Genomic DNA, 25,102 nt, shown 5'->3' with positions numbered 1-25,102 from the left:
ATTCCTCCCAGTCACTTACTGGAAGACGCAGACATGAAGCTGTGCCTCTCTTGGCATCACACGAGATGTGGTTTGGACCAGCTTCTTTAACTGCATCAGTAGGACACTCCAAAGAGTTTGAGGAGGGCATGAGGGAGGAGATTAAAGACACCCTAGAACCCTAAGGATGAGTATGAGGGATACACAAAGCTGGATCCTAGACCACTCAAAGACATTCCAACTGACCTTGTAGCCAGAGATCAAGGGGCCAACCAGCCCAGAGCCTATGACCCTGCCCATTGGCTCCTGGAGGCTAGGCAAGGCTGGGAATCAAAACCAAGGGCGCCAGCTAAGGCATTTCTACCCAGACCGAAAAGGGGGCACACAGGCGGGAGTTGGAAGAGCTGTCCCCCCGGAAGGGGACGGCTCTCCACACTACCTCCAGAGGCTTCCTGGCTGCAGGAGAAGCCACTCAGTCCTGGGGAAGGGGATCCATCAATAAGACAGGTGGGAGAGAGAAGCAGATGCAGCCTTCCATTCCAAGGCTTAGCAAAGGATAGCTTGCAGGCCAAATCAGCCCACTCCCTGTTTTGTAAATAAAGTTTTATTGGAACATGGCTACACTCTGATTTACATACTGTCTATGGCTGCTTTTGCACTACAGCGGCAGTTGAATGATTACGACAGAGTTCACGCAACACGCAAAGCCTAAAATATTCCCCAACCTGCTCTTTATAGCAAAAGCAGCTGGCTCCTGTGCTAACCTGAGGCCCAAGGTGGGTAGAGGATGTCCTGAGAGCCCCGGCCAGCTTGGGACCCTCCTGGAGCCGGCAGCTGAGGCAAAGGAGAGATATGGGGCATGTGGAGTGTGGTGTGATATCGAGTCAAGCTCAATACAGATCATCAAAATGTGTTAACCTTTTCTAATCAGAAAGAAACATCAACACTTTCAAATACCATCTTGTCCACAATTATTTCAAGTGACAAAAAACAGGCTTTTCTGGAGTTTTCAAGATAAAATGTGCTTGCAATCTACTGGGGAAAATTAAGGAATGTTTTTCCCATCCAAAGCAGTAATTAGGAAGCAGATGTTGGTGCAGATGTGTTTACCAACCACAGCCAAGCCTCATAATGTGTTTTTCTAATGCAGCTGAATAACGAATCTCCACACTCACACAGACATTTCAGCATCCACACGCCGTGGCATACCTAGGGACACAGCTGCATGCAAACCACATCAATGTGCTTTCCTTGAGGAGGAAGCCAGCAGCTCTGTAAAATGCTGCTCACAGCTCAGCTGAAATGCTACCCAACCACAGCCAGCCTGGCTGTTTTCTTGTGCCAGGTATGAAAGACAGTGGCTTATGCCTCTGATGGTATCCACACGTGCTTCCTCTCAGGTAGACCCAAGGGGAAGGGAGCGTCAGCAGAGAAAACAAGGAAGGCATAGTAACTGCCTGGTCCTGGACATTATGCCCTGGCTGTGTCTTGCAAAGGGCTGCAGAGAAAAATACACAACTGTGTGAGGGAGTCATTAGCAGAAGGCTTGACTCAGGGGCAGGAAGTCTGAATAGGGTCTTGAAGGATGCATAGGAGTTTTCCAGGGCAAAGAATCCAGGAAGATTGAACAGCTAGAAGCAAAGTGGGACTCCAGCAGAGTGGCTGGAGGGGCCTGGGCTGGTGACTAGCCATGGAAGGGCTGGGGAATGGCTTGGGTAAAGGATGAGGCTTGAGATTTCACCCTGGAGGCCACTGTGAGCCAACAGGATGGGAGCACTGCTTTGGGATGGGAAGAGAATGCCGACAGCCTGCAGAGGATGGACCCCGGCACAAACAGCCCTGGGCATCCAGCAGAGTTCCTCCTCTGAGATCTCCCTCTGTTCCTCCAGGACAAAGAGCCACATCCCCTCCCACCCCACGCTGCTCTGCTGCTTAGTGTAGCACCCGCATCTCAACACCCTCCAGATTTGAAGTTCCTTGAAATCAGAGAAAGAGAAAAGAAAAGGCAGGAAAGGAGAAGTCCTTCAATAGTGATGTCCAAGAATTAACCTGACTTTGAGCACCTAGGAAACAGAGAAACAGCCCCCTGTCCTCCTAAAGCAGTGCCTGCACCCCTCCTATGCCCCATGAGCCCAGGGCCCCTTCTCACCAGCTCCACTCCACAGGCCGCCCCCACCGCTTAGACCCCCACGGCTCCCCGCTCCTGTGGGACCAGCAGGGGCCCCCACCCCGCTGCTTCACCTCCCCATAAGGCCACGGTGCACACACTGGGCGGGGTGGCACTTGGCCTTGTCATTTAGGATTCAGCCTCCCAGAGGGCAGGGCTCACATCCCCGGAGCCTTCAGTGTTTCCCAGACACATTCATTTCCTGCTATCCTCGGCTCTCACACTTGTACTTACAGGGAAGAGTGTGAAGATGATTTGCTTTTTCACATCAAGGTTCCACTTGTGGGTATTTTTCCCCGAAAGAAATGAAAACAGGGCCTTGAACAAATATTTGCACATCTATGCTCACAGCTGCGTTATCCACGACACCCAAAAGGTGGAAACCACCCGAGCGTCCCTTGACAGATATCCACGTACACAATCCACACAATTATTTAGCTTAAAAATATTATTCAGCTTAAAAAGGAAGGGCCAAAAATTCCGACACAGGCTACAGCACGGACAAACCTCGAAAACATTGCACTCAGTGAAATAAGCCAGATACCAAAGCACAAACACTTTATGCTCCTACTCATATCAAGTCTCTACCACAGGAAAATCTATAGGCACAGAAAGTAGAATGGGGGTTGCCAGAGGCTGAGGAGAGTGGAGAGTTACTGTTTGATGGGGACAGAGTTTCAATTTTGCAAGATTAAGAGAGTTCCAGAGATGAATGGCGGGCAGTTGCACAGCCATGTAAATGTACTTAATGCCACTGAACTGCATACTTAAAAGTGGTTAAAATGGCATACTTTGGTTATGTGTATTTTACCATTGAATGAAAAGGCACATTGGGGCATATCTGTCCCACGCCGTGGTGGAAGGCTTTGCTTTTTTTTTTTTTTTTTTTTTTTTTGAGATGGGGTCTCACTCTGTCACCCAGGCTGGAGTGCAATGGCGCTATCTCCGTTCACTGCCAACCTCCACCTCCCGGGTTCATGCAATTCTCTTGCCTCAGTGTCTCCCGAGTAGCTGGGATTACAGACATGTGCCACTACACCCAGCTAATTTTTGTATTTTCAATAGTGACGGTGTTTCACCATGTTGGCCAGGCTGGTCTTGAACTCTGACCTCAAGCAATCTGCCTGCCTCAGCCTCCCAAATTGCTGGGCTTACAGGAGTGAGCCACTACACCTGACCAGGCTGGCTTTTTAAATATTTTGGTGACAGGGTTTCACTCTGTCACCCAGGCTGGAGTGCAGTGGCATGATCTCGGCTTGCTGCAGCTTTAAACCCCCAGGCTCAAGTGATGCTCCCACCTCAGTCTCCTGAGTAGCTGGGACCACAGCCACATGCCACCATACCTGGCTAATTTTTAAATTTTTTGTAGAGATGGGGTCTCACCATGTTGCCCAGGCTAGTCTCGAACTAGATCAAGTAATCCACCTCCCCTTGGCCTCCCAAAGCACTGGGATTACAGGTGTGAGCTGCTGCACCTGGCCGGAAGGCCTGCTTTTGTCATGTGATGGTGCCACGCATGCCTGGTGAGGGTACCAGAACTATCCTAAGTCTTTGTCTGCCACGTCCTTCCCCATCTCATGACTCTGATCTGCCCCTCTCCATGTTCCACACAGAGACCTGCTGACGGGGTAGATGGTTGACTCCAGAACTGAACAGAGTTTGCATCCCAGCTACGGAGTGTGAACGAGACAGCCTGGCTGGCTCCTCGCGCATCTTCTGGAGCATGGACAGTGCGGAGGCGTGGCACTGACCAGACCTGATTCCTGCACCCAGTTCTGGCACCAGTTGTGCGAGCGCGATGCTCACCTTGCTTTCCTGGGGCTCTGTTTCCTCCCTTCTACAACAGGGTAACAGTTCCCACCGAGGCAGCAGGTGAGGATGACCTGAGACGCCCCCTGCAAGGCCTTCCCGATGCCCCCCAGGATTAGGGCTGGCTGGGGTGCATGCCACTGCAGCGTGTGAGAAACAAACTTACCCATTTAAACCCAAAGAATGGACTCAGAGACCCGGAGAACAGCGAAAGTGCGACTCTTACTGATGGTCTCGTAAGATCAAGTGTCTGATGGGCAGGCACACCCAGCACCGTTTCAACAAGTAGTGTATCCCTCAGTGCACAGATCCCTCCCCCAGTTCCTCATAGGCTGAGTACTATGGGTTACGATTTTTCCAGATGTTGCCTATTGGCTGTTGGGTTGGAGCTTTGGGTGCTTTTTTTAAGGACTGCTTTGTTGCATTTTGTTGCAGCCCACAATGTGTTGCAATATTAGTTAGCTTAGGGGCTTTTTAAGTATTTGATTTATGACCCATGTAGCTGGGCAGGCTGGTAAGAACAGACAAAGCGAGCTATTTTGCAGGCTAGTAAACTTTCATCTTAAACTTTTTTGGTTTGGGTGAGGGCAACTAAAGGGCACAGGCTGACAAGCAGGCATTGGCTATTTAAGCAAGGGCTTAGTATATTTCGTTTCTTTTGTAGTTTGCTGACCTAAGCCAATCTAAGGCACTCTGTTTTGGAAATGGACCTCTGTCCACATTATTTCCTTTAGGCATGCTCAGCACTCACCTGGTTGTAGAGGGCGCAGATGTGCAAGGCCGTGTTGCCCGAGGCGTTCTGGGCACTCATGTCTGCCCCGTAGAACAGCAGGTGCTCCAGGTGCTGCACGTGCCCGTACCTGCAGGCCTGAAACGCAGAACCCAGGCTGTGAATCAGGAACCCTCCGCCATGACAGCCGCATGCACACACAAAGTACATCAGCCACTCGGCTTATCCTTCAATGCACAGGTCCCTCCCCCAGTTCCTCATAAGCTGAGTACTATGGGTTACAAGTTTTCAGATGTTACCTATTGGTTGTCAGGTTGGAGCTCCACCAGAACCCCAAGGCAGGGCAGGGCCTGGGCGGACCCCAACCCCCCACCCACCATCTGCGCAAGGGCTCCAAAGACGTCAGCAAGCACCGCCAGACCCCTGGCTGTGGATCGGGGAGAACGACCTTCATGGTGGGACTGGGGACTGGTGCTCAGCTGTGAGACAGAGGGTCTGGGAAGGAGCCTCAAAGTTCCTTCCATCCTGATCCGGGGGCCTAGAGCCTAGAGGTACAGGACGTCTTTCTCTCAACCTCAGTGCCCAGCTCCACGAGATGCAAACCAGAAGGCTCAGCCCCGGCCTCGGTTACCCAAGCTCCCCCTTCCAGGGAGGCGGCACGAGATGGCCAGGAGAGGCCTTCACAGCCTCTTCCCTGTGCTGTATCCACAGGAGTGAGCCCTGTCCTTCTACGTGCGATGGACGGCCCCACGATGGCTTTAATGCAGTCCAGCTCCTAAGTAAGTTGCAGGACACAGGGGTAGGGCAGCCCTGCAGTATGACCAACTTCTCTCTGAGAACTACAACACGTGTGGCTTGTGAACCATCAGGGCCCGGGGGTCAAACAGACCCAGGCCCGAACCATTTGTCAGAACTTTCGCCTCGGCACCTACGTGCATTCTCATCTGTAGGCAGGAACAACCCTCAACCCTCGCAGGGTTCAGATGAGAATCACGTGGGACAAAGAACCCCACAGGGCCTCACATGAGGCCGGGCACTGAGTCAGCCAGCGCAGCCCCTCCCCACCCAAGCTCACAGGGGCCAGGGAGGTCCCCGCCCAGGTGACGAGGGCCCTCTGTCCAGCCACGCACTGCTCGACATTGTGGCCACAACCTTGGACCTGGAGAAAAGTGGGTCCTGACCTAACAGGTCTCACCCCCAGGCAGCCAAGGGGTGCTGAGAGCAGTACGTGCCGTGGTAGCCCAGGAAGGGGTTCTCATGAATCCTGCTCTACTGCTAATTGAGACAGATAGAGGTGAATTTCACCTTCTCAGGGTCCATGAGAAAGAGCTACACCTCAGCAAGGTGAGGAAAGATGACAGGGAGGATATTGAAACTATTAATTGGATGAGCTGTTTAAAAAAAAAAAAGACACTAGAAATTTCCATTTACCATTGCTGTGCCTCCCACAAATCTCATTAATTTATGAAGTAGATCCCTGTGGCAGACCTCGTTGCTGTCACCTGCCCGGCCCCACAGCCCCTTCTTCTGGGAACTGCACCTGCGTTTGCCTTTGGGGGCTACCCCAGCTCCACTCTCAGAGGTCTGGGAAAGGCCTCCCCACCCTGCTCCTGCAGAGGCACAGAACACAGGCAGGAGCCATCAGGTTCCATTTCCCCAGGCAAAATAAGGGACGCCCATGTGACCTCAGAGAAGCTGCCATGTCCCAAGCTAGAACATTCACCAGAACTAACGGGGGAAAAGTTCTTTCTTTCTTCCAGAGTGGGGAGCAGAAAAGTGACAGAGCCCTGGAGCTGCTAGGACCCTCAACACAGAAGGGAAGTGTGACGGGGGCAGGGAGAGGAAGAAAGGAAAGAGAAAGAGGGGAGACAGGAAGAGACATGCACAAAGCCAAGATGACACTGTCTGAGCCCATCTAAGCTACAACTGACTCTGAAATTTCAGGGACATAACGATTAGGCATAATTCCCTCCCCTCACCCACCCATTTGCATTGGGATTTGCGTTCCTGAAACTGAAGGATCCCTGGCTATTTGGCACTCCCCAAAGGACTTCTGGGAGGCAACACTTTGTTACAGCTTAATTTAATTGCTCTGTGGTCAATAAAGACAACTAATGTTAGCATAAAGACACTGAACAATTAATCCACACTCATTATTCCCCTTCCCCCAGTTAATCTGAATTTATGAGCTTGTAAGTTCCATCAGTCAGATGGTGCCAGAGCACTCTTTCCTTGCAAGGGCAAAATAGGCTCAACGGGAAGAGATGAAAACGGAGCCGCTGACTCCAGGCGGACGTCTCGTAGGCGTATTCCCAAGAGCATGCTTCCATTTTCCACTTTTCCCACGTCCATTGCTTTATAACACACAAACCCGGGAAATACAGGAAAGTGCTGAACAAAAACCAAAAGTCACCCAGAATCCCACAGTCTTAGCACTAGCAGTATTTTTTTTTTTTTTCAAGCATCATTTCAGCTAGTCTCTTCTTTCTGTTTTAACCCCTGGTGGTTGAGGCACGGAGCTCGCGCCTGCTGAGGAAGATGCAGCTGCCATGCAAAGGGGTGAGGGGGAACCAAGCCAGATAGTGGGCAGACGGGTCCACAGATGGCTGCACGCAGGACTCTGCACACACAAGGACACTCAAGAAGGGGAATGGGAGCTGCGCTCTCACTTTCAAAGAAGGAAGTTACAAATACAGTACAAGAGAAAATGAGAACATGCCTTGTGGCATTGGCTTGGAATGGGAGTATCAGTAGAAACTCACAATTTTTAATATACAGACTAATAAAAATTAGAATATGGATGCCCACATGTCTACCCATCCCTAACTCTGCCTACTGAGAGGGTGGGGGACAGGAACAGCCGAGCAGCCATCAGCACCCCAAGCACCTGCACCTTGGCTTCTAAATACCACTCCACACTAAAAAGAACCAGGCTCCTTGGAGAAACAGCTGATTCCTGAGGCAGGAAAAGAGCAAGGTGAGCCTGATATAACTTGTTGTGCCAGAAATTAAGACAATGGTAAAAAAAAAAAAAAAAAAAAAAAATCAATGTGGCTGTGTCCCGAGGACACATGAGCCATCCTGAGGGGCACCCACCAGCTAAAACTGGGATAATAATAATGGATTATTACCTCCTGAATAAAGAGAACTCTGCAAGTCTGCCTTATTGTAAATACATGAATAAACAAACAAGAAGGGAAAGCTTTTCTTTACAACAGAAAGCCAGCTAATAAATGTAGAAGCAATAGTAGGATTAAAAAAAAAATCTCCATTTAGCAACCATGATAGCAATAATTCCGGCAAGAAAGGCCAATGGATGCCAGAACTGTCAGGTGAAAAGGGTATGAGAAAAGAGATTTTTGCATAGCCTCAAAGATCACCAAAAAAGATCTATTAATTACAAAGGAGCAAAGTAAGGCAGGAGGTGGGACTCGACTCTGGAAGCGGGACTCAGACACCGGATCAAACGGAGCACTAGCTAACACAGGGCGGGGCAGAAGCAGCTTTCCATAAGACACGCCCATCCGTGTGCCACATCAGTTTACTGTTGCCATGGCAACACCCAGCCGTTACCACCCCCTTCCCTGGCAATGGCCTGATGACTCAGAAGTTACCACCCTTTTCCTGGCAATTCCTGCAGAACCTGTCCCATAATTTGCATGTAATTAAAAGTGGGTATAAATGTGAGTGCAGCATGGCCTCTGAGCTGCTGCTCTGGGCACACTGCCTCTGGGACAGCCCTGCTCTGCAAGGAGCAGGCTCTCTGCTGCTGTTCACAGCTGCTTCAATAAAGGTTGCCAACATCACCATCCTGCCCTTGAATTCTTTGCTGGGTGAAGCCAAGAGTCCTCCCTGGCTAAGCCCCCTTTTTGGGTCTCGCCTGCCCTGCATCCAAAGAGGAGAAAATCAGCAGACCCCACCTGACCAGGTGGTCAGCGTGACCTTCACGGTGAGCACCAGACGAATGGTCCCCATGTGTCCCTGTGAGAACGTGAGGCTGACAGCACAGCATCCTTTCTAAGGCATTCCTGCCAAATGCACACACTGGATCCCATCATGAGCAAACACCGAGCAAACCCAGCAAAATGACCACCCCAAAATCTTCAAAACGGTCACAGCCATGGGAATTAAGGGAAGCCAGAGGAAGTCTCCCAGATGGAAAGGCTCCATGCAGGGTCCCAGGCTGGATCCTCTTCTATCAGGGACGTTACTGCGACACCAGCACCACTCAAATGTGCTCTCCGCGTGGAGGGCATATGGGAGTTCCTTGTACTATTCTTGCAACTCTTCTATAAGCTGGAAATGGAAATAGTCATTTACAATTTTAAAAAGAAAGTAATAGGCTGGGCGCGGTGGGTCACATCTGTAATCCCAGCACTTTGGGAGGCCAATATGGGTGGATCATGAGGTCAGGAGACTGAGACCATCCTGGCTAACATGATGAAACCCTGTCTCTACCAAAAACACAAAAAATTAGCTGGGCATGGTGGCGGGTGCCTGTAATCCCAGCTACTCAGGAGGCTGAGGCTGGAGAATGGCGTGAACCCAGAAGGCGGAGGTTGCAGTGAGCTGAGATGGTGCCACTGCACTCCAGCCTGGGCAACAAAGCAAGACTCCGTCTCATAAATAAAAAAGAAATAAAGAATTGGCCAGGCGTGGTGGGTCATGCCTGTAATCCCAGCACTTTGGGAGGCCAAGATGGGCGGATCACGAGGTCAGGAGATTAAGACCACCCTGGCTAACACGGTGAAACCCCGTCTCTACTAAAAAATACAAAAAATTAGCCGGGTGTGGTGGTGGGTGCCTGTCATCCCAGCTACTTGGGAGGCTGAGGCGGGAGAATGGCATGAACCTGGGAGCTGGAGCTTGCAGTGAGCCGAGATCATGCCACTGCACTCCAGCCTGGGCGACAGAGTGAGACTCTGTCTCAAAAATAAATAAATAAAGAAGGAAGGGAGGGAGGGAGGGAAAGAGGGAGGGACTCGCTTGACACAAAGATACTGAAAGTTACCAAAGCGTTAAAGGAAGGAATTCATCCTCCCCCAAGAGAAGCAACACTAACCCCCTTTTCTTATTTTGAAAAGGGTGTCTGGCCTCTGGCTGTTGAGAGACAGCTGAGAGGGTGATAGGAGGGTGGAGAGTAATGGAACGAAAGACAAAACACTGTCCTTCACACCTGCTCCCCGTACCCACTCTCCTGAGGCGTTTTTCGGAAAATGCATGTGTGGGAGGCTCCACCCACGTCTGCTGCCTCTGAATCTCCTGCTGAGGCCTGGGCAAGGGCACCTGGAGATGGCTCCCCTCGAGACTCTGTTTGCCCAGCGATGCCTGGCGTCCCACCCGCCCCTGTGCAACCACAAGACTTGGTGTGAATGAGAAAAAAGGGTGCTGCTTCCTTCAAGCCCTTTACTGCCACCTGCTGGACACTGGCGATACATCTACAGGCCCTCAAACTATGGCAAGAGGAACGGTGCCACCTGGGGTTGTACAACGCCCAGCACAGCAACCGGAGCGGCGGGGAGGTCACTGCTCTCTCTGCAGGGAAGCAGCACAGGTTGGCTGAGACAAACCCCCTACCACTTCTGCTTGGCTCTGTGCCCCAAAGAGAATTGTTCCCAACCACACTTAGGCTTTTCTCCCAAAGCATATGCCTTGTAACATGAGGTGGAGACACCACAGCTCACACAACCAAGAGTCACATCATGTCAGCTCTCACTGGGTCAGGAAGCAGGCTGCCCGTCAGTAGAGAAACAACGTCTTGTCCAAACACAGGCAAACCCCCTCGCCTGGCCTGAGCCACCGGCTGCTCCGCGGCCCCGCATACCACGGTTTTCAAAGGCTGGCTCTGGTCTTCCTCCTGGCCCAGCAGTCGAGGAGGCCAAGGCACCTGAATGAACGCAGGAACGCAGGCAGTGGACGGGCTGTGATGCAAACCACAAGTGGCTAGTTCAGTTTTGTTGGTGTTGCGGACTGGACTGCATCCCTACAGCATTCATGAGTTGGAGTCCCCATCACCAGCACCTCCGCGTGGGGTTGTATGTGAAGAGGGTCTTTCGAGAGGCAATTAAGTTAAAATGAAACCATTAGGGGGCCCCTAATCCCGTCTGCCTGGTATCCTTATAAGAGGAGCTGGGGACACAGACACACAGAGGGATGACCCTGTGAGGACGCAGGGAAAAGGCAGTGTCTGCAAGCCAAGGAGAGAGGCCTCAGGAGGAACCAGCCCTGGACACCTTCATCTCGGACTCCAGCCTCCAGAACTGTGAGATGATGTCTACTGTTTGAGGAACTTTGCGGCGGCAGCCCTATGCAGCGAACACAATCTCTTTGGGTCTACTAATGTGTGCTGTTCAGCCTGAAATGATCACAGACAAAGGACGCCACGCTCAATTCCAAAAGGAGAGATGACTGGCATTCCCACATAAAGCTACGGCCCTTGCCCACCTTCCCCACGGAGCCCATTGCTCTCATAATGTGATTTTTGGAAAGATGAAGTCTCTTAAAGATGTCACCTATGTCACCAGGGCAGGACAGAGGACCTGCCGAAGTGCAGAGCGTGGGGTGCTGGTCTCGGGGTCTTCACCCATCCCCTCTCCTCCGCTCCCCGCACGTCCCTGAGGAGTCAGGGCTGACTGGGAAGACGGGGACTCAAGGGTCCTCATTCCTTCTGGAGGCTCAGAGAGAGGATGCCTCTCTTCCTTCTCCAAACAGAACCTTGCCAGGCAAGAGGGGCTCAGAATACGGAACTGACCTCCCAGGTCAATTCAGAGCAGATCCCCCGAAACACGGCTCACTGCTGCGGCTCCAGACACTGGGGCCACAGAGGCTCGGCCACTCGTGCCCACGGGCAGACACTGAGCCCTGGGTCCAGAGTGACATGGGGAGGGGCTCCCACGCTCCGGTCCTGCCACCTGGCAGGGACCCCAGACTCTCACACCCTGGAGGTGTTCACCTGGAAAGGTGCAGTACCTGCCAGTACCCACGTCCCACAGTGAGGCTCGGCCACAGTTCCAAGGCTGCCAAGCACATGCCAGCACCAAGGGGCAGAACCCTGTTCACAACACCTCCCCCCAACCAGGGCCAGCGCATGCCACCTGCCCAGATCTGAGGGTCACCTGCCAGCACCACAGTCTGGCTCCAACACAGCCCCCACCTCCCCTGGCCAGAATGAGCCACTCCCGGCTGGCACTGTGGAGCTCCCGGGCTCTCCACCTGGCCGCTGTTCACACTGGTCCTTCCTGTGCTACCTGGCATTGTACTTTCTGTGACCAAGCCCAGGCTTGGACACAGGGTCACCGCGGTGCCTGAACAGTGGTCATCTCAGCGCCTAAGCAATGGTCATCTTGGGGCCTGGACACAGCAGTCACCTCAGTACCTAGATGGACAGTGATTACCTCAGTGCCTGGACACGGTGGGAGCCATAGTACACTAGAAAAACCTCAATCTGAAGGAAGACCACACCCCATGTGGCTCCATCCCATCCTAAATGCTAACTTTTCAGTCAAACATTGACTCCCATCTCTACCATGCAGCTCACGCCGGGCTGCACACAGTCCCACCCTGGCGGGACGGTAACCAGAATGCTTGGACCCAGAACGACATAACGTGGGGCTCCAGTAGAGAACCTCCCACAGGCCTGGGAGGATCAGGGGCCCGTCCCCTCGCCATGGGGCCTGGAGAGGCTCGAGAGCTGAGGGCGTCTGGCCAGGGATGGGCAGGGGGCAGCCTGGAACAGGAGGAGGGGAGAAGTCACTGTGGCCTGAAATTCTCTCTTTAAGGCTGACACTCTTCATTTAAATGCGACAAATAACAAATAGCAGCCAGTAACAACATTCAGACTGATGCCACACCCATCGCACGATGGGGGAAAATCAAACGAGGGGCTGGGAGCAGATGTGGTCGGCACTCTCTGAATACAACAGATTATTTAGTTTTTTTCCCCCTTCTGAAACAGGCTCTCATTATGGTTGTCCAGGCTGGATGGAGTGCAGTGGCACGATCTCGACTCACTGCAGCCTCCACCTCAGGGCTCATGTGATCCTCCCACCTCAGCCTCCCAAGTAGCTGGGATTACAGGTATGTGTCACCACACCCCGCTAATTTTTGTATTTTTGGTAGAGACAAGTTTTGCCCTGTTGGCTGGGCTGGTTTTGAACTCCTAGGTTCAAGTGATCTGCCTGCCTCAGTCTCCCAAAGTGCTGGGACTATAGTGTGAGCCCCTGTGCCCAGACTAACGTATTATTTCTAATGCTCACCAGCCTAATGCATTACTTCTAATGATGACGTTGGACGTGACCACATGATGATAATGAGGATGATGATGTGGGGACAGATGATGACAATAATGATGGGGACATTTATTGAGTACCTGGTCGGTGCTGGGCACTGCAGAAAGTGCCTCACGTGAATTCTGTCATTAGCTGTCTCCAGAGCTCTGCAAATTATTACTCAGCCAACCTGAGAGATAAGCACATAAGCCCAGAGAGGGTGGGGCACCACTGGGTGACCCAGTGAGCGATGAGGTGGGTTTGCAACCCCAGGCTGCATAACACCCAGGCCAGAGTATGGCCAACAGACAGCATGAGGAGGAGATTCCCTCATCCCAAAGATACTGAGTCAAACTCAGAGAGGGAGGGAGGGAGCCAGGCTCTGCCCCTAGGCAGGCACCAGAGTTCAGCACGTGGAAACACAGCGTCTGGATCCCTCACCAAGCGGCATCCTCTCTAGGACCACACCCGCTCTGGCCAGGGCCACTGTGCTGTGACGTTGCACGGTGGATGTAAAAGTCTTCACCAATTAAAAATACAGAATGAATACCCCCAAATCTGATCCCTGATGTCCTTGGATTGTGGGAATGCATTGGGGTGTTTCTTAACCTGCTTCTTTATACTTCTTTGTATTTTCCAAGATTTCCATCATGCAAGGGTATATTTTTGGTAATCCAAAAAAAAAAAGGGTAATTTGAATAACAACTTTTAAGATAATTTGCAGAAAGCCTGAGCTCAAAAAAGGCTCTTCTAACATCAGCCTGTGGGGACGGGGCATATCCCCACTGCATGAAGTGGAAGGTGGATCTGAAATGCGTCCTTAGGCCACATGCACCCGGCCTGAGACCATGACGGGAAAGCAGCGACCTGGGGAACTCTGGAGTGCACCTGTAGCAGCTGTGACCAGGCCTGGCTGTGGCCACGCAGGCTCTCCCACACCATGAACAGCCAGAACCCTGGGACAGGGCTGTCCATTCTCCAGGTGCTAGAACGGAGACATAGACTTTAAATGCAGAGCCCATCAGCCTGAGAGCTCAGAGGTGCTTCTCCTGAGAGCACAGAGCCAGGCACAGCCCAGTGAGTCCAGGAAAACCCACCTGCCCCTGTAATTTGTTCTGCCACAGACGTGCTGTGAGTGGTTTGGATGTGAGAACCCTACAGGCAGCACAGAGAACCAGGTTTCTGGTATGAGATAGGCTGGGAGCGATCCCAGCTCAGCCCACTGCTTGCTCCGTGGCCTTGGGCAAATTACCTGCCCTCTCTGGGCCTGTGAACTCATATGAGAAACAGCAACGAGAAGTAACCAGCTCTGAGGATATAGAATCACAGTGCAATTAAAGCAGCTCAGGACAATGAATGCCCCCAAATTGCTACGGGTCCTACACACATTTGGCCGTTCTTTTTTAATTTTTTTTTAATTATTTTTATTTTTATTTTTTTGAGACAGAGTCTCGCTCTGTCGCCCAGGCTGGAGTGTAGTGGCCGGATCTCAGCTCACTGCAAGCTCCACCTCCCGGGTTCACGCCATTCTCCTGCCTCAGCCTCCCGAGTAGCTGGGACTACAGGTGCCCGCCACCTCGCCCGGCTAGTTTTTTGTATTTTTTAGTAGAGACGGGGTTTCACCGTGTTAGCCAGGACGGTCTCGATCTCCTGACCTCGTGATCCGCCCATCTCGGCCTCCCAAAGTGCTGGGATTACAGGTTTGAGCCACCGCGCCCGGCCACATTTGGCCATTTTTACAAAGAGAAGCCTCTGTCACATACCTGGAAAGGTTCGTTCATTAAAGGAAATCTGAAATTAAACGTTCCTCGTCCAGGAGCGCTCCTGTCTTAATGATGTCAATGACAGCTGTCAAAATCAGTAAACTTTGGGCTAGGCGCGGTGGCTCACTCCTGTAATCCCAGCACTTTGAGAGGTTGAGGCAGGCAGATCACTTGAGGTCAGGAGTTCGAGACCAGCCTGGCCAACATGGTGAACCCTGTCTCTACTAAAAAGACAAAATTAGCTGGGCATGGTGGCGCACGCCGGTAATCCCAGCTACTTGGGAGGCTGAGGCAAGAGAATCGCGTGTACCTGGGAGGCAGAGGTTGCAGTGGGCCAAGATCACCTCACTCCACCCCAGGTCTCAGGTAACAGAGTGAGACTCCATCTCAAATATAAATATAAACATAAATATCAGTAGACTTGGAGTTAAGCAGATGATTCTCCATAATGTGGAGTGGGTCCCATCCAATCCATTGAAGGCCTTAAGACTGAGGTCCCCTGAGAAGGAAGAGACTCTGCTAGAGATAGACTTGAGACCTGCACTGTGGCATTTACTGGGCCACGTGGCAGGGTAAATGCCAGGCTGATGAGGATGATCTGGGAGGCAGACGGCGCTGTTCACTGCTCCTGCAGGCCCGTGCAAGGCACCCGCACCCATCCCTTATCTGCTCCATCCCTTATCATCTGATAGGCACAAGGGCCCTGCACGTGAACGAGACGAGGCTCGCAAAGGCAAAGTTCTTCACATCATCACCAAGATTCTTTAGCAGGGGAGAAAATGGGTTTCCCAGTCTCTTGAATAGCCAGCACACCACTAGAGGGCAGTGAACGCACCCGGCTGGCTTTCCAAACCCTGCTCCACATTTTCCAAGCTGAGGCCAGAGCAGGTGCACCGCCCTGGAGCTCATGCCTCCGAGGTACCAGTGCAGCTGCACAGGCTCAGGCCGTGGGACCGAGGTGGCCAGGTGGCGCTGGGACAGCCAGGCTCTGAATGCAAGCGAAGGCCCTCAGGGACGGAACCCTGCCCCTGGCAGGCCAGGAGTCACAGCTGAGAGCTGCAGTGAGTGACTAATGGCCAGGGCTCCTGCCAGCCTCCACCGTCACCTCCATCCCAGGGCCAGCTGGAGAGATGGGCCTGGAGACATTTGCCTGGTTGGGAGAGAGGGCAGGAAAAAGGACACAGGGAGGGGCATGGGAGGGGAAAGGACGGATCTCCAGGAATCCCCAAAGTTGAGACACAGCGGCTATTCTGGCAAAAGGGCTGACAGCTGGATTTGGGGCTCTGTGAACTACTCCACGTTTAAGGAGGTTTTAGCCTGCACTCACACTTTCAGAGCTCTAAAAGAAAACAGCAACGCAACCAGAGCACTGATGTCTAAAGGGAGGACACGTTTGGAAAACACTAATTCAAGCAGGCATTCTCACAGAGAACAAGCGAGCTTCGGGTCCCATATGCATTTATGGTGGGTTTTCTTTCTTTTGTGTGTGTGTGTGTGTGTGTGTGTGTGTGTGTGTGTGTGTGTGTGTGTTTTGGAGTTTCGCTCTTGTTGTCCAGGCTGGAGTGCAGTGGCATGATATCGTCTCACTACAACCTCCGCCTGCCGGGTTCAAGTGATTTTCATGCCTCAGCCGCCCGAGTAGCTGGAATTACGGGCTTGCACCACCACACTTGGCTACTTTTTGTATTTTTAGTAGAGACGGGGTTTCACCATGTTGGCCAGGCTGGTCTCGAACTCCTGGCCTCAGGTAATCCACCTGCCTCAGCCTCCCAAAGTGCTGGGATTATAGGTGTGAGCCACCACACCCAGCCACATTTGACTGTTTTTACAAAGCCTCTGTCCTGTGCCTGGAGGGGCTCATTCACTAAAGGAAACGTGAATTTAAACGTTCCTCTTCCGGGCGCGCTCCTGTCTTCATGAAGTCAGTGACTGCTTTCAAAATCAGTCAACTGAGTCGATGATTCTCCATAATGTGGGTGGGCCCCATCCAATCAGCTGAAGGCCTCAAGAGCCTTCAACTCTTGAAGGGGAAAAGAGGATTGAGGTCCCCTGAGGAGGAAAAGATTCCGCCAGAGACGAACAGGACCCACACAGCGGGATCAACTCTTCCTGGGTCTCCAGCCTGCCCTGCAGATTTTGGACTTGCAGCTTCATGATTGCATGAGTCAATTCCTCAAAAACACTTTCTATTTAAAAAAAATTCTGTATCTGTACACACACACACACACACATGCACACATGTGCACACTCTATTGGTTCTGTTTCTCTGGAGAACCCTATCACCCGTGAATACAGAAGCAACAGCGAGTGGGTTCCATGGTGTCATCCAGTGACATCAAATGACAGTTCTGTTCATGTGAACCACCGACTTAGAGTTGACTGAGAACAAGGCACATAACTCATTCTCCATTTGGCCAGGCGGGAGGGACGTCCCCAACATCCACGTCTCTTAGAGACTCACAATTCAGTCTTGTCCCCTGGGGCCAGCAGCTGTAGGCAGAGACCTTGTGAGACTTGAGAAGGACGTGGGTGCTCAGGGTGCCACGACTCCCACCCCTCGCCCAGCCACGTCTGCTGGTGGAAATGTCTCGTGGGTGACTGCACCACCCCACCAGGAGCCTCCCCTCGTGCTGAACTTGACCTTGACCTCAAATCAGCCTAGTCAGTTTTAAAAACCAAGCTCATTAGAGCTTTGGCAGTCCCAGGAACTGCCCCTTTCCAAGCAGGTCACCTTGGAAGCTTGGGACAGCTCCCAACGCAGGCGGGATTCTCCTTCGGGAACTGCCTCTTCCACATCCTCAACAGGAGCCGAAGCTCACACCGTGTGGACGGGCCTGGTCTTGAAAACACCAGCACAGAGCTGACAGCCAAGCGCAGCAAGGAGAGGAGATGGGCAGAGGAACGGAGCCGTGTCTCAGGGCGTGAGCGTCTGCATGGCCACGGCGTGAACCCAAGAGGCACCAGTGCCCAGAAACACAGAACACTGTCAGGCCTGCTCAGAAGCATGTCCACACACACGTGGACCTGTATGTACGTGTGTGTGTGTGTGTATGTGTAATTTATGTTAGTCTTTCTGTCTCACATCTGGTTTCCCCACAAGGGAACACCAGGGGCTTGCATCAGGCATTTCTGTTCACTGCTGCAGGCTGTGTGTTCAGGACACTGAGACACGTCGCTGAGGATCACACCCAGTAGACGACGTCTGTGGCTGAATGAGCACCGGCAGTAGGTGGGGTCTGCGGTGCAGCCAGAATGCTTGGAAGTGGGTCAGGCGTGAAGAGGCGAGCGTGGTCAGGCTCAGGCCGGGAGACCTCTTGGGGACCCCCTGAAACAGCTCAGACACAAATGAGGAGGGTGCCAGGGGAATGAGCGTGGCCAGGGTCAGATGCTGTGGAGAGGCTCAGAAGGGCCAGGCCTGACACACAGCCGTGGGATGGCAGGGCCATCTGAGGCTGGAACTGTTGGTTGACAAAGGGAGAAGAGGTCAAGGGGAGGAAGGAAGAGGGAGCAAGGACAGAAACACTGGCAAGTTTAATCCAGGGAAAAAGCAAGGGCAGGGCAGGAGACTGAGGCGGGGAAGCAGCTCCCCCAACCCAAAAAGCTCCCTAGTGCTCTGCAAGAATTCTCCTGCTGCTTCTACATTCAGGGTGTGTCAGCCAGGGCTCTCCAGAGAAACAGAACCTCTGTGTGTGTGTGTGTGTGTGTGTGTGTGTGTGTGTGTGTGTGTGTCACCTGCTGCTTCTACATTCAGGGTGTATCAGCCAGGGCTCTCCAGAAAAACAGAACCTGTGTGTGTGTGTGTGTGTGTGTGTGTGTCCCCTGCTGCTTCTATATTCAGGTGTATCAGTCAGGGCTCTCCAGAGAAACACAACCTGTGTGTGTGTGTGTGTCTGTGTGTGTCCTGCTGCTTCTACACTCCAGGTATATCAGCCAGGGTTCTCCAGAGAAACACAACGTGTGTGTGTGTGTGTGTGTGTGTGTGTGTGTGTGTGTGTGTCCCCTGCTGCTTTTACATTCCAGATGTATCAGCCAGGGTTCTTCAGAGAAACAGAACCTGTGTGTGTGTGTCTGTGTGTGTCTGTGTCTGTCCTGCTGCTTCTACATTCAGGCTGTATCAGCCAGGGTTCTCCAGAGAAACACAACGTGTGTGTGTGTGTGTGTGTGTGTGTGTGTGTGTGTCCTGCTGCTTCTACATTCAGGGTGTATTAGCCAAGGTTGTCCATAGAAACAGAACCTGTGTGTGTGTGTCCATGTCCTGCTGCTTCTACATTCAGGGTGCATCAGCCAGGGTTCTCCGGAGAAACACAACGTGTGTGTGTGTGTGTGTGTGTGTCCTGCTGCTTCTACATTCAGGGTGTATCAACCAGGGCTCTCCAGAGAAACAGAACCTCTGTGTGTGTGTGTGTGTGTGTGTGTGTGTGTGTGTGTGTGTGTCACCTGCTGCTTCTACATTCAGGGTGTATCAGCCAGGGCTCTCCAGAAAAACAGAACCTGTGTGTGTGTGTGTGTGTGTGTGTGTGTGTCCCCTGCTGCTTCTATATTCAGGTGTATCAGTCAGGGCTCTCCAGAGAAACACAACCTGTGTGTGTGTGTGTGTCTGTGTGTGTCCTGCTGCTTCTACACTCCAGGTATATCAGCCAGGGTTCTCCAGAGAAACACAACGTGTGTGTGTGTGTGTGTGTGTGTGTGTGTGTGTGTGTGTGTGTGTGTCCCCTGCTGCTTTTACATTCCAGATGTATCAGCCAGGGTTCTTCAGAGAAACAGAACCTGTGTGTGTGTGTCTGTGTGTGTCTGTGTCTGTCCTGCTGCTTCTACATTCAGGCTGTATCAGCCAGGGTTCTCCAGAGAAACACAACGTGTGTGTGTGTGTGTGTGTGTGTGTGTGTGTGTCCTGCTGCTTCTACATTCAGGGTGTATTAGCCAAGGTTGTCCATAGAAACAGAACCTGTGTGTGTGTGTCCATGTCCTGCTGCTTCTACATTCAGGGTGCATCAGCCAGGGTTCTCCGGAGAAACACAACCAATGTGTGTGTGTGTGTGCGCCCTGCTGCTTCTACATTCCAGGTGTATCAGCCAGGGTTCTCCAGAGAAACAGAACCTGTGTGTGTGTCTGTGTGTGTCTGTGTGTGACCTGCTGCTTCTACATTCCAGGTGTATCAGCCAGGGTTGTCCATCAAAACAGAACGTGTGTGTGTGTGTGTGTGTGTGTGTGTGTGTGTGTGTCCTGCTGCTTCTACATTCAGGCTGTATCAGCCAGGGTTCTCCAGAGAAACAGAACCTCTGTGTGTGTGTGTGTGTGTGTGTGTGTGTGTGTGTGTGTGTCCATGTCCTGCTGCTTCTACATTCAGGGTGTATCGGCCAGGGTTCTCCATAGAAACAGAACCTGTGTGTGTGTGTGTGTGTGTGTGTGAGTGTGTGTGTGTGTGTGTCCTGCTGCTTCTACATTCAGAGGGTATCAGCCGGTGTTCTCCAGAGAAACACAACCTGTGTATGTGTGTGTGTTTGTACATGTATACACTTACATGTTACATATGTATATGCACAAAGAATTTTTAAGTTTAAAGTTTAAAATAGACACATAAAATTAAAGATGGAAATATTTTAAAGAGTTGGCTCATGCAGTCATGGAAGAGGTAAGTCTGAAATCTGCAGGGCAGGCTGGAGACCCAGGGCAGAGTTCAGTGGGAATCTGGAGTCTTTTTCCGGCAGAATTCCTTCTCTCTTGGGATCTCAGTGTTTTTTCTCATAAGGGCTTCAACTGATTGGATGGGGCCCACCCACATTTGGAGAGTCATCGGCTTAACTCACAGTCCACTGACTCAAATGTTAATCCCACCTTAAAAAACACCTTCTCGGCAACTTCCAGAATATTGTTCAATCAAATATTTAGGAGCTACAGCCTAGCGAAGTTGACACATAACATTAATGATCACAGGGGAAAATTATTTTCCTTTTTCACAAAGAAAAGCACAAGAACGACAAGAAATCTCACGGCGGATACACGGAAGAGGACTTCCAAAGACCGGTCATTACTGCTCCTGCTCCCGAGAGCTCCGGCCTGGGTGTGGGCCTGGGGCTACCCTGAGCAGCTGCACAGATCCCTACTCACACCTCGGGGGGAACAGGGGCTTCTCCAGCCTGCAGGGCTGAAGATCGACCAGAACTGACCTAGCACAAGGAAAACCCAGGGAGGGTGGGGCCTGCTGGCACCCCCACTACCCACTCTGACCACAGTGGGCGGTGTGCATAACCTCCCTTACAGGTGTGCAAGGTGGCGATGGCCGAGGAGAACACACAGGTAGCCGGAGAAGCCATGGCAGTCACTGTGCAGAGGACCAACAAGAAACCAGCTCAGGGCCCTCTGTCCTTGACCTCCCTTTGCTATTCCAGAGCCTCCTCTTGACCTCCTGGGTAGACAGGCCCCATCAACTCTCCCTGACCCACCTCACCCCTCTGCCTGGAGACCCTGGCCTCCAGCCTGCACCTCTGAGCTCCCTCACTGTCCTCTGACTCTGGCAGGGCTCAGCCAAGAGAAGAGAGGCAGGCGTTCCTTCCCTGAGTCCTTCCTGACATGGGCCTGGGGGCTCCCTCCCTCCTCAGCCCTGGCTCTCCTGCTCCCGGGAGCACCATCTCCTCTCCCTGCCCGTCAGCTCACAGATGCTGATGGCTCCCCAAGACTGCTCTTCTATGGGGGCCTCAGCCTTTAACCCCGTCCACACCCCTATCTGATCAGGTAAAGACTTTTCACTGCAGATAACAGGTAAAAGTCTGTTTCTTGCCAAGACCACGGGTGACCTATCTCCTAATCCAACTGTTGCAAGGTGGGGCCTGAAAAACATGCCCCTTGTGCATGCAAATCAGGCCTTCCTGGGGTTCACCTGTACTCAGGAAACACTGGTGCTAAAACACCAGTGCTTTCTGGTATCCTGCCCTGTCAGGACGGTGGGAACCTGGAAAGCGCAGGGCTTCTAGGAAGGCGGCGTCTACCCCATAACTGCCGGGCACTCGTGCTGTGCAGAAACTCAGCAGCCTTGCCTAATCTCCCGGTTTCTCCAGAGAAGTCAGAAATGTCTATTTGTATGCAAATGTGTCTGTTTTCAAATACTGGTATTCACATTTTAAAATAATTTTCAATTCACGTATTTTTAGGAACTCTGGGCAAACTAAACAAAATACCCGAAGGTAGGATCTAACCTTCGGGCTGCCCTGATATCTGGGGGATCGGAGGAGAAGGGAAGGTCGGTTCGTGGGTACGACAGAGTGGAGGAGCAGGCCCACGTACCTGGTGGATCTCGTGCCAGCCGTTCTCATCTTTGCAGCACACGGTGGCATGTTCATGCAGGAGAAGCTCACAGCAATAGGGATCACCTCCGACGATGGCCGTGTGATACAGGGGGGTGAGGCCGTAACTGTCTTTATAATCCGGGGATGCACCAAGCTCTAAAAGAGTCTAGGGAAAAAAAAATCAAAATCTGTTGTTATTGGTCTCATGACCCCTTTTGCAGAGTGAGGCAATCAGGAAAGAAGCACCAGGACCACCCTCCCACAGGCCAAAGCAACCCACACCCTGAGTACCCAGTGCTTCTCCTGGGCTCCCCAGAATTAAGAAGGGTATAACTTGGCTGGGTGTGGGGGCTCACACCTGTAATCCCAGCACTTTGGGAGGCTGAGGCAGGCGGATCACCCGAGGTCAGGAGTTCAAGACCAGCCTGGCCAACATGGCAAAACCCCATCTCTACGAAAAATACAAAAAAACAGCTGGCATGGTGGCAGGCGTCTGTAATCCCAGCTACTTGGGAGGCTAAGGCAGGAGAAACACTTGAACCTGGGAGGTGGAGGTTGCAGTGAGCCTAGATTGCACCATGGCACTCCAGCCTAGGCAACAAGAGCGAAGCTCAGTCTCAAAAAAAAAAGTGGGGGGGTATAACTTTAGACAGTAACATTTCTAGTTCTGAAATAGCAAACAGTGCCCAGAAATGCAGGGCAGACTGTTGTTCAGATGAGGAGACCTGCAGCACTCAGACCCATCCTCGGCCTGGCCAACATTCTGTGCCATGGTATGGCATGGGCAGCAATACAGTGACGGCAGCATGTGCCGAAGAGAGAAAAGGTACATGGTTTAACCTACATGCCCAGTGGAAAACCACCTCAATCTGCACGCGACGGTGGCAAACCTAGCAAGCATCGCATCTTCAAGAACGCTCCTGATTTCCGAGGAAGCCAACGGGTACGGTGTGGCTCTGCGTCCCCACCCAAATCTCAATTTAAATCGTAACCCTCAGTGCTGGAGGTGGGGCCTGGTGGGAGGTGATGGGTCATGGGGGCGGATTCTCAGGAATGGCTTAACACCACCCGCTTGGTGCTGCTCTCATGATCATGAGTCTCCCTGTGGATGGGGCTGGGGTTCAGCACTGGCCTTATGGGTCGAAAACACAAGTCCCTTGACTGAATAGAAGGTGAAAGATGACTTCTTGGGAACCACGAATTCTCAAAGCATCGACACCCAGGAGAGAGAACAGGAAAACCTGAAACCTGGCTTCACTTCCAAGCTCCGGCCGAAACACTGTGCACGGACCCCCTAGGGTGGGCCAAACACTGTGCACGGACCCCCTAGGGTGGGCACTGCAGGGATGAGATGGGGCAGCTGCCGGGGATCAGACAGAGCAGGGGGCGGCACCCACGTAAGATGGGCCCGGGTTTACCTTCAGGGCAACCTGGTTCCTCGCTCGCGCAGCTTTGTGCAGGGCGGTCATCCCATCTTTGGCACGGAAGTCCAGGTGAGCCCCGCCATTTCTGAGAGCTTTGATGACCTCCACAGCGTTGTCCAGCTGAGCGGCTAAGGTCAGGGGGGTCTCTGAGGAACCCAAACACACACACTTTAGAACCGACATTTGTCACACCGCTCACACAGCCATATTCAGATGCCCAAAACTAAGCTGAAAGAACTGCCCCCCGCCCCCCACCACCTCCAGGCTGTTTACAGCTCCCACCACCCGGGAACCCCAAGAGTCCAGGCACACTGCCTAGTGTGGCTCAGGCACCCCGTGCGATGCAGTGACACACAGGGTCACGCGCGGATCACAGGAGTGGCAGAGGCAGGGATTCAACGGGACTGCTGTGTGGGCCACAGTCCAAGAGGCTGCCCTGGTGCCCTTCCCTCTGAGTACGCAGAATCCTGTTGTGCCATCTGGGTGCTTCCCGTACAGGAGGAGTGAAGGACTAAAGCCCTCGTTAGAGATGGGAAAGGCACACAGCCACCCTTCCTCATTCAATGTCACATTTACGGGCATCTTAGGAGATGCCAGCCATGGGCTGCAGGGGCACACACACAGATAAGACACGGAGTCCGTGCCCCCTGGAGCTCCCGATCTGGGTAAGTGGAAACTTTCCTTCATCAACGCGGTGCAGGATGACCCAGGAGGGAGGGCAGGGGCCCAGCAGACAGAAGGATGCCGCCTGCCTTTGTAGGGACAAGGGTCCCGTGCAGATGACCCTGAACCAGTGTGCAGCTGAGCGCGGCTAAGGACATCAGTATCTATGACAACAAATCTTTCCATCCATCTCCATCTTCCTAATGGGCTCACCATGGCCACTGCTAAGCATGAGGAACTATTTTGCTGTGGTTCATATGAGAGGCTCTTAATGTTCCAGAAAAGTGCACAGAGTACCAGGACAACACGCAAGTTCCCATGACCCAGAAACACCAACAGTGAATATTCACTCGGTCTCGAAGCACATTCCAGTGACGGAAGACTTCGGATGCCTTCCACGGGGGGTGTGCCTTGCTGACCCCTCACCCCATCCCACCACCCTCCATCCCAGAAAGGGCACCTGCCTCGCGAGTGTGCACTGACTATTCCCATCTATTTTTAATTCTGATGTTTACTTATCCACAAATGGGTACCATCCTGAGGACTTTTAAAATTCACCCTAGGAACCACTCTGCAGCTTGCCACTTCGTGGTGAGATGCACAGGCTCAACCCTTCCACGTCAGGAGTGTGCCGTGTGTAGACACGACAGCATCTTCATTCATCCCCTCTCCATGTGAAAAGCAGGCTTCCTGTCCTCCCCAGCTAGGAAGACTGGAAGCTCAACAAGCATAACCTCAGAAGTGGCCCCAGTCTCCCTCAACGTGAACAATGGGTGGGAGTAAAAACACCTGTAATATTTTGAGATAACCTCAGAGACATGCAGACCCTCCAACTAGAGGCTGCCCAGCAGCCAGGTGGCTCCAGGGATGAGCAGATGTGCTTCGAAAAGTTGAGAAGTGGGGGCTCCTGGAAGCGCAGCAGGAGGGCACTAGCCACAGCTCTTTGTCCTGACACTGGGAGGTAGCACAGCAATGGGGGGTGGGGGGGTAGGAGGCAGGAGGAGTGTAAGTGTTTAA

The 25,102-nt window shown here is 52.4% G+C and overlaps 1 protein-coding gene across 6 annotated transcripts in view; it reads right to left on the bottom strand.

The window, feature by feature from the left end:
- Positions 1-25,102, bottom strand: part of LOC105469739 (SH3 and multiple ankyrin repeat domains 2) — a 666,868-nt gene that overhangs the window by 514,440 nt on the left and 127,326 nt on the right. For all 6 annotated transcript variants that reach the window (XM_011721220.2, XM_071074114.1, XM_011721226.2 and 3 more), the window contains 3 exons: positions 23,417-23,568; positions 21,997-22,164; positions 4,707-4,823 (listed from right to left, as the gene is read on the bottom strand). In XM_011721220.2, coding sequence (XP_011719522.2) covers positions 4,707-4,823; positions 21,997-22,164; positions 23,417-23,568 — 437 coding nt within the window. The remainder of the gene's footprint in view (positions 1-4,706; positions 4,824-21,996; positions 22,165-23,416; positions 23,569-25,102) is intronic.

The sequence above is a fragment of the Macaca nemestrina genome, chromosome 12, assembly GCF_043159975.1.
Source record: "Macaca nemestrina isolate mMacNem1 chromosome 12, mMacNem.hap1, whole genome shotgun sequence".
NCBI lineage: Eukaryota > Metazoa > Chordata > Mammalia > Primates > Cercopithecidae > Macaca > Macaca nemestrina.
The sequence above is the reverse complement of the archived record's forward strand: the minus strand, read 5'-3'. Positions and strand labels throughout refer to the sequence as shown.